The sequence below is a fragment of the Castor canadensis genome, chromosome 15 (assembly GCF_047511655.1).
Source record: "Castor canadensis chromosome 15, mCasCan1.hap1v2, whole genome shotgun sequence".
Classification (NCBI taxonomy): Eukaryota; Metazoa; Chordata; class Mammalia; order Rodentia; family Castoridae; genus Castor; species Castor canadensis.
Window position 1 is genome coordinate 19,726,989 of NC_133400.1, and position 9,685 is coordinate 19,736,673.

Genomic DNA, 9,685 nt, shown 5'->3' on the forward strand with positions numbered 1-9,685 from the left:
TAAGAAATGAATTAAAGGAAAGAACTTAGGGAGTGAGAATTCTTGGCAGGCTCAGGATAATTACAAAACCAGCTCCCATTTTCCAAGTCTCTGCAGTGCCACCATCCATGGGAGGGACTGGACAAAGGTCTCTGGCATACCCAGCAGCACAAGGGTTATTATACCACATCCAATTGGCCACTACCATGCCATTCCTCCCTCCTGGGGCCCAGATGCTCAGGTATACAGTGGGAGAAAGCTCAGGGTGATCTGATTCAACTCCTGTTCTGCCAGTTGCCTCAACAGCCTCCCTGAAACTCATTATCTTCATCTGTAAAATGTGGCTAATGGCAGTTCTTGGATCACAGGGAAGGAGCTGGACATCTGCCCCACTCTTTGCTTATCTTTGCAGTTCATACTGCTAGCATTACTTCCAGGCTGCCAGAGCCACCTGTCCCCCTGAGCAGAGGCTGTCCTCTAGACACCTGCCCCTCCCTTCCGTACTCCAGAAACCTGGAGGGAAAAGATAGTCCAAGAATCAGACCAAGAGTTATGCCTGGCTCTGCCTTTGCTGAGGGGTCTTCCCTCTCCTGTTCTACTAATCCTAATCCTTACCTACTCTGCGGACAGATTTGCCCTGATCATAGGAGCAGGAGTGGGAGGGGGGTCAATAAGCCTCACCCTTTTAGCCTCCTGGAGTTCAAAGCTAGAGGTATTCTGTGGTGTTGGAGTGCCCTTGGAGTCTCATTGTATAGTAACAATGACAGGAGCTACAGCCCAAATGAGGAGGAGACATCCCCTACAGGCCCTGCCACCTCTGCAGCTCAGCCTACTTCCCAAGGGCGTTCATCTCCTTGCACCCCCTACCCTACAGCTGCTCCTCCCTAACCCCCCTCAGCCATACCTGCACATTTGCTGTCCTCTCTCCTCTCCTCCCCTCCCTCTTTAGTCTTCTGTCTGTGTCTGGCCTGGTCTCATCTGATCACAATGCTCACTGGGTCTCTAGAGTCAACTGTGAGCTTGCCTTGGCTTTGGATCTGGGCTGGGACTAGGGTCCCAGCAAGGTGCTTAGGGTGCAAATTTAAGGAGGCACTCACTCTCAGGGTTATATAAGTGTAGGGTTCAGGCCTAGATTTCGTGCCTCCTTAAATTTTCCTTCGTAAATAGTCAAGTCCAACATGGTCAGTTCCACCAGAAGGCTCCACTCTCTGCCCACAACACACCCCAGACTCCTCTCTCACACATGGCTGACACTGTCTTCTGGGCTGCACCTTCAAACCTCTGTCATTCAGACTCTGCTTCCCATCTCCATCACCCTCTCCCTCCTGGCCACCAGCCACCACTTCCTCCCTCTGCCACATCCCACAGAGATCTTCCCCATTTGTATGCCTGGTCCTGCTCTTCCAGTACTACTGTACTCCATGGCTCCCAGCTAGCCTAGGGAGAGAGTACAGGCCACTTTTTAGCCTCATACCCTCTCTTCTTTCTGCCTTGGAATACTGTCTGAAATTTCATTCCTAACTCAAAGAGGAAGACTCTCCTGTCTTCTGCTCCCACAGCCTTTGCCCTGACCCTTGTCTCATCCTCCCCTGCTCAGGGCCCAGCCCCTCCCAACTGTGCTGGACCCACTGCCATCAGTTCCCCATATTCCAGAACAGTACTTGATTGAGCACAGGTACTCAGCTGGTATTTGTTGCATGGATAAATGAATTTATTCTTGAGTACATAGATGGATTGTCACATAGGTTGCTTTGGTGGCTGGGTGGGGACAAAGGGAGATAGTATATAAGCTGTAGCCAGGGCTTCCCCATGGCAGCAGGTGACTTGAGTGAAAGGCCACATCACCTCCAGCAGCCAGGTGCTATTTGAATGGCCTGGCAGTGAGGTGGGAGCACGGCAGAGGCCTGCGGAGGAGGTAATGCTGAGAGGGCAGCTCTGCCCACCTCGGATTATTGCTTGAGTCTTTCTGGCAGTGCCAGCTGCCTGCCCCAGGAGCTCGGTCTCATCCATCACAGTGTGAGCTCAGGGTGGGGCTGCTGCTACTGCCAGTGGGGAAGACAAGAGAAGGGTCCCAGGGGCCTTTGGGACTTGGAAAGCAGAGGCAGCCCCAGGCTAGGACCCTGCTCAGCTCCTATTCTTCTGGCCCCTAGGATAGCTGAATGGTACCTCCAACTTGAGGGTCTCAACAAGAACCCCTTGGGGAGGCCAAGGAGAAGGCCAGGGAGCTGCAGCACCCTGGGCAAGGAACTTCGATGGTTTGGTGTCTGCTGACATGGAAGCCCTTGGGAAGATGATGTTCTGGGGCTGGCTGGGCAGGTGCTCAGCTCAGGCCCGGAAGGAAGCTTTGACCACACGGCCCTTCAGTGGCTGTGGCGGCCGGAAGTTGTTCACCATGTGGATTCTTTCATCATCCTCTGAGGTGAAAAGCAGGCTCCGGAACTTCTCCATCTTGAGAAGGCAGAAAGGATGCTCAGGGCACAATGGCGGTGCTGTGGTCCTCTAGGACCCCAAATGATGCAGTATCCAGAATACCTTGGTCCAGCCAGCTCTATGCTTCTTTCCTCCTGCTTCTGGTGCTTACTCCCACTATTCCTCCTCTTGGAGACCTCAACCTCAGTTATTTACTCCCTCCCTAAAGGGCCTCTGAGCCTGGATCCACTCCACCTCATTATAGTTCCAATCTTATTTAGGGCAAAAGCACCAGATCCTATCTGAAAAACAACCTAAAAGCAAAAGGGTTGGACGCATGGCTCCAGCTCTGGGTTGGGGGAAGCCAACCCTAGTCTCATTCCCTGTCTTAAGTGGTAAAGCACTTGCCTCACAAACTCAAGGTCCTAAGTTCAAACTTCAGTAATGGGGGAAAAAAGTTTATTACCCAAAGATGGGAACCTTGATGGGGGGCTCAGGCTGCAGGTTGCTGGCTGGGAGTTGCACTGCCTGGGTGGGATCTGGTTCTGGGTGGCTCACCTGCCTCTCAGAGATGCTGATGGGCTCTCGGAGCACGATCCAGGTGACGCTCTCGCTCAGCGGGGGCGTGGTCAGGGAGCCTGGGTAGGTCCAGTAGTGCCGGCTGGCAGGCAGGAGGTTCTTGGGGTTGAAGCAGCTGAACTGGGCCTTGGTGCCCTGGGCAGGGTGGGGACTCAGGAATCAGCACAGACATTCCACCAGGATCAGCCCAGCACCCATTGCTGGCTGCAGGATTTAGGTTTCTTCTTGGCCCATTGATGCAAATTGTTGGCAAATGTCTGTGACCCCAGGTGCCACCTTCCTAACCTGGTCTGGGCCCTCTGCACTGTATGCTTATATGTAAAACTGGCACCTGGGGCTCTCTGGTCACTGTGACCACTCCTTTGCCTTTGGCAGCCCTCAGTGGGGCTGCCTGGCAGACTGCCATTCTTGTGACTGGCTCCTTATACCCCACCAGGCTGCATGCTAGGCACCCATGGGACTGCAGAACCCTGTAAAAAGGGGCCAGGTGCGTGGCCCCAAGGGTGACCTCAGCTAGGGGTCACTGTCAGCTTGGAGGAGTGAAGGGGCCCACTCTGTGAGCCAGTCTCTTTCTCCCTTCCCACCAGGCTGCTCTCAGTCCGGGGCAGCCACTCCCAGTCTCACCTTAAACCGAACCATGTAGAGTGCATCTGTCAGACGGTTCATGCTCGGATGCTCATCCCCTGTCTATCGGGGAGAGAGTAGTGTGATCTCAGCGCACTGCAACCCAGAACTAGGAGCACACCAGGCCTCCCTTGCCCTTCTTGGCCCCAGGGGGCCACCACCCACCTCCAGGAAGACACCGACCACAGCCAGGCCGTCAGGGGCCAAGGCCGCCTCCCCAAAGGTGCTGTACTTCTTGGCATTCCAGTGAACCAGATGCAGCTAAAGGGGCAAAAACAGGCCAGGCCAGGGCTGAGCATCTCCAAGGCAGTGGCAGCTTGGAGCCAGTCTCCACTCATCCTGCCAGACTCTTGCTCCTCTGCAGGAGCGGTTGGCTATCAAACATCTCAGTCTTGGGGGAGCCCCAGAGAACTACAGGTAGCATCTGCTGCTCTGGGCCCAACCCTTTCTGGAGCCACAGGAGATGCACAGAGGAATCTGGCTCAGGCCCAGCTCAAGGTGCACTAGCTGTGAAATTGATGCCCATCCAGTTTGACACCTCCCTGAAGAGGTAGCAGGTGGCTCCTGCAGCTGAGTCCAAAGAGTAAGTAGAGGGTTATCAGATGGGTGCCTCTGGGAAAGTCATTCCAGAAAAAGGGAACAGCATAGGCAAATTTTGGAGATGTGAGGAGCCAGGTGTGGGCAGGTGATTCATCACACACAGCTCACCAGGGGAAAAGGGTAGGGAAGATGAGGCCAGGCAAGACCAAGTCATGTTCTTGCAGGGCCTTGAATGCCAGGCTCAGCAACTGAGAATACAGAGGGCCTTCTAAAAACCCCTGGATGCAGGGTCTAGGACAGCAGTGGGCAAAATTCAGAAGAAGGACCATGCTGGGGACAGGTGGAGGCATCTCTCCCAAAGGCCTCTAGCCACTCTTCGTGCTCTTCAGAGCCCTCCCCAGGCATTCTCAAGCCCCTGACTGCCATCCGTCCTCCTTCCTCGGGCAGCAAAGGGATGCTGGGATGAGCCCTTACCTCGCTGGGGAATGACTTGCCGTCCACCGTGTGCTCAGAGCCCACATCGTGCCTCTTGCCCCAGTGGAAATGGAATTGCTTGAGGCGGTAGGGCCCCTCCAGGGGCCCACCGGTCACCACTGTGGGTAGAAGTGGGGTGTGGCAGTTGGTGTGGGAGGACACACAGCCTGGTAGGTGGCAGTGCTAGAACCCAGGCACTGGGCGTGCGGCAGTCCTACTAGTCTGGGTCAGGGCAGAAAGTCTGACAGCCTGCAGGTGGTAGAAGCATCTGGGACTGAGGGAGTACAACTCTCTATTGCGCCATCCTCCTATTCCTGCATGATTTGTTGTGGAAGCTGGGCCTGCCTCCTAGACCCAGGAAGTCTCCTGGATCTGGAGTCTTGACCCAAGGCTGGCTTTGGAAGGAACCCTTTGTTTAGTCCTCCTGGTAACCCATGAGAGGCAGAATCTATTATTATCTCTATTTTATAAAGCAGGAAACAGACACAGAGAGGGCAAGGCATTTGCCCAAGGTCACATAGCAAGGCACTGAGTTATCTCCTGTGTCCAGAGCTTGAGCCTCTAATCAAGCCACACTCCCTCCCTACAGCCGTGGAACTCTCTAGAACATGGTGCTGCCCCAGAACAGAAGGCTAGCTCCCAGGGTCCCTGTCTTCCTTCCAGGCCAGCCCGAGTACCTCCAGGGCCAACTCCTGCACAAATGTCCTCTTCGGAGGCCCCATTTGTGCTGGTTTTGTGAGTTTCTCACCTCCCTCCATAGTAGGTGAGCTGGGGCCACGCACAAGGCCTCTTGGGACTGATAGAATTTCCAGCTGAAATGGATCTGGCAGTGGGGGCCCCAGTCAGACCTGAATGTGAGCCCCTGGATCAGGTGACAGCCCCAGGCTAAAAGTTCCACTCAACCCCTCCATAGTGGGTGACCAGGGCAGGGACATGAGCCCTGTGAGTCCCTCGAGGATGACAAGGAGGAGGACGGGACAGTCCAAGGCTGCTCCTTGATGTACTGCCTTCCATGAGAAGTAGGGCCTGTCCAGGGTCATGGTAGAAGGAGAGGGTGGCTGTGCATAGGGCCCTAGTGAGACTGCCTAAGGGTGGGACAAGCAGTTGGGCTTGCAAACAGAGCATTCTGACCCATCTATAGGGATCCACTTCTCTGCCTCTTCTAAGACCCCACAGAGTGGTGTTCCTAGGAATTTATTATGAAAGAAACTAGACTCTAATCTCAGGGCAAAGAGGCCTTGGAAGGAGCTGCCATGCATTCCCATGGCCTCTCTCTGGCCCAGATGGTGTAGCTATCAAGGTTAGGGGTGAGTTGACAGAGACCTTTGAGCTGAACCAGGCTTGCTCTGGCCCTCTGCAGCTTAAGCCTCTATTTGCCCATCTGACATGTGGGTTCTTGAGAGAACAAATGTGCCATGTGAGACCCTAGCAAGGAATAGGGCACATGAAATCTCAGGCTCTTCCACTCCCTGCCAGCTTGACTACACACCAAAGGACAAGATGGCTTGCCTGAGGTCATCAGCAGGTCAATGCTGGGCAGGAAACAGAAACAATGCTGATTTTTTTTTTTTTTTTTTTGTGTTGGGTATTTTTGAGATAGAGTCTCATGAACTATTTGCCTGGGCTGGCTTTGAACCATGCTCCTCCTGATCTCCGCTTCTTGAGTAGCTAGGATTATAGGTGTGAACCACCAGTGCCTGGTGGAATTAACATTTCTTGAGGATCTGCTGTATAGATGCTGAAACTACAAATGTGACTTTATTTTTCCATTGTCCTCTCTATGATCCTAGAGAGCAGATTTTGTTCCTCCCATTGTTCTGCACAAGGAGTATGAGGCTCAGCCCAAGGTTTCACAGCTGGTGAGAGATGAAGCCTTCCTCCCCCACCTCAGCAAGCTGCCACTCCTGAGCCTGCCCAGCACGGGATGAAGATACTGGGAGAGGGTCAGGTGCCAGGCTTTGGCAGGGGTCACTTACCAGTCCGGTCATCACTGTCATTGAAGTCTACCTGAACAGAGTGGCCATTGTTGGTGATGCTGAGGGACGTGCAGGTCTCGTAGGAAAGCTCCAGTGGCTGCAGGCTGGGCGAGTACACAGCCTGGCTGGATATGATATTGATGGGTGACTGGCGGTTTCCCTGGGCAATGGGATACAGCTTGTGCCAATTCGAAGGGCCTGCAGGTGGGGAGGGGGAAAGGACTCAGGCCAGCCAGGACTGAGGGAAGCCCTGGAGAATGGTCTTTCTCGCATCCTTTTGGTGAGCCCTAGCTTTGGAGTCACATAGCCCTGAGTTCTAATCACAGCAATGCCACTCCACAACTCAGCTTCCACTTCCGCATATGGGAAATGGCCTCAGTAAAACTCACCTCCCAGTACTGATAGGAGGCCCAGAGAGGTAGTACATGGAAGGGAAGGTAACACAGCTATGACCTCAAAGGCAGTTCCAGTGAGTGAATCCTCCTAACCCCCATCACATACTCAGGAAGGTCCACAGGTTAAAGAAATCTCCTACTTGACCCTGTCAGGAATTTAGCTTCTTTGTGTTGTGATAACAACAAAAACTCTCATCCACTTAGCTTTAACTCTGTGACATGTGTTTGCTCCTCATAACCACCCTGTGGAGTTGGAACCAGCATGACATCCATGTCACAGAAGGCCCCTCACACATGTGCCATGTCCACGTGCAACACATGCACTCAGCAGGTAACTGTACTGCCTCCCGCTGCCCTCTGCAAGCATGCTCTGAGAAGTCAGGGCCATAGAGATCATACGTGCACACACATGTGCACAGCGATCTGGACTCCCCAGGCCCACAGTGGCCAAGCCCAGAATATGCATGTGTCCAAACACACACTCAGCCCTGCTGACTATATCTGACACACGCATATGTGCCCTCACACACAAACACCTCCTGTTGGGAACCCAAGTTTGCATGAAGGGACCACAGCAGAACACATGCCCATGCACACACCCCCATGCACACACACCTGCGCACACACCCACGGGCACCCACCACCTGCCTCCCAGAGGCTCCATCTGCAGCGGAGGGCTCAGCATCTCCCTGGGGAACATCCTGAGATACGGCCTATTTTTAGAGCTTCTGCCGGCTGGTGCTTCTCCCCCTTTCTGGCTTCTTAAGTTTTCCCGAGAAAACAGCAGCAGGTGCCGACAGAGCCATGTCCCCAATGGATGACTCAGAATCGTGGCCCGGCCCCACTTGGTTATTTTTGAAGTCCTGTGAGCACTGCCACATGCCGGCACCTCTGTCCTCTGTCTTTCCCTCCCTCATTGCCCCTAGACTGAAAAGTCCAGGGCTGGCTGGATGAGGAGCAGTCACCTGAGGTTAACACTGGGCATGGGGCAGGTCCTTCAGGATGCTGGAGCTCAAAGCTGGTGGATACGACTAGCAGGAAGGGCTGGGGGACTGGGGCCCTGGGAGAAGCATCCAAAAGCTGGCTCAAGTCTGGGCTGGGGGTAGGGGTAATGGATCTTCTGTGGGCTCTGTCAGCCTGGACCTTCTCTGCTGCCTGTTTTTCTACCTCTGCTGGTATCCACTGCCTTTTTCTGAATGTCTCTGTTCCTCTCTTGCATGTCCAGATCTGGGGTTCCTCTTCCAAAATATCCTCCCTTGTCCTTGGGGGCAGACACTGTGCAGCACCTTCTGACTCCCTGGTCCGCTGCAACTCCAGACGGTAGCCCAGGACCTCCACCCACCCTCACTGTCTCTCTGGGAGAAGTGGGGCTGGAAGGACGCTCCTCCGGCCAGCACTTGCTCTTCTCCCCACCCACATCTGCTCTTTTTGGGTTCTTCTCCTGACAGCCTGGATCTTGGGTGTTAATCCTTCATCTCAGGGAAATGGGGAAGCCCTTATCTCACCCCCACCTCTGCTTGATAAGAATTAGCTCAAAAGGAAGATGACCTGTTCCAGACCCACACTCAAGCTGGCTGGCTCACCTTCTGGCTCTTCTCCCTTCCTCTGCAAGCCAAGTAAACTGAGGCGGGATTGGAGGGAGCTATCTTTCCGATCAGACCAAGAGGCTGGTGCGGGCCACCGGCTCCCACGCCTCACACAGGACGTGCTCGGACATCCTGCTAGGTGTAGACACCCAGACACATGCTTGCGTCCCCAAGTGCCTCCTTCCCTCACGTACTACCGGCACCGCAATTCGAACATTTCTGCTGGGAAACGCTCCCCCCGGGGACACCGCGCCCTTGCCCACGCGGAGCCTAGAGCCCAGATTCCCGAGGTCCTCGCACACCCGCCGTGCGCGCTCCCCACATAGACACCCGCGCACAACGCTCCGCCGCTGCGGTCCCCTGCTGCCCTGGGCCACCTCCCCGCGCTGCGCACGCCTAGGGAGAACGAGTGCCGGGCCGGGTCGGAGCGAGCGCAACACTCCGGGGCTGCGCGGAGGCGGCTGCAGGACGCGCTCAGCCACCTGGTCGCTCGCGTGTTGCGGAGCTCGCCAGGACGCAGCGCGTACTTTGCGCCCATCTCGGGGGAACCCAGCCTGGGGCCTGGCAGGCGGGCCGGGTTCTGGGGTCTGGATGGGAGAGAGGTCCCGGTTGGTCCTTGAGAGTCGGGAAACCCGACCGGGCGTGTGGATTGGAGGAGTCCAGCCTGGTGAGGGCCAGTGGGGATCTGCGCCTACCGTCGTCCTGGCCGTAGCCCCAGCCGTGGTGGCCGGTCATGCCGCTCCCGTCCCCGCAGCCGTGCACCTGCCGGATCGGTTCGGTCCGCTGGCTCGGGCTGCGGCTCCGGCCCCGCTCGTTGCGGCGGAGCAGGCTCTTAAAGCGGTGGCGGGCGGGAGGAGCAGTTCCCCCGGGACCCGCCCCCCACTCCCCAGTAGGGCGAGAGAGGCCGGCCCTGCTTTGCTCCCGCCTGCCCGCAGGCCCGCTGAGCCCGGAGTCGAGGTGAGAGGTCAGGGGGAAATAAACCTCTCTCCCACTCCTACCCCATCCCAGGTCGGCCGACCACTCTGTCTCCTTTCCCTTGCACGTGAACAGATTCTGGGACACGAGACCGCCCATGCTGAGGGCTGCAAGAGTTCACATTGCATCCCCTCCCCAGGCCTGGTCC

At 55.7% G+C, this 9,685-nt stretch overlaps 1 protein-coding gene across 1 annotated transcript; it reads right to left on the reverse strand.

The window, feature by feature from the left end:
• Positions 1-1,668: 1,668 nt before the first annotated feature.
• Positions 1,669-9,478, reverse strand: Ca7 (carbonic anhydrase 7). The gene is made up of 7 exons (XM_020174552.2): positions 9,258-9,478; positions 6,582-6,779; positions 4,606-4,724; positions 3,757-3,852; positions 3,592-3,654; positions 2,947-3,102; positions 1,669-2,427 (listed from the first exon to the last, which is right to left on the reverse strand). The coding sequence occupies exons 1-7, from the start codon at positions 9,295-9,297 to the stop codon at positions 2,305-2,307; spliced, it is 795 nt and encodes a 264-aa protein (XP_020030141.1). The 5' UTR covers positions 9,298-9,478; the 3' UTR covers positions 1,669-2,304.
• Between the last annotated feature and the right edge of the window lie 207 nt (positions 9,479-9,685).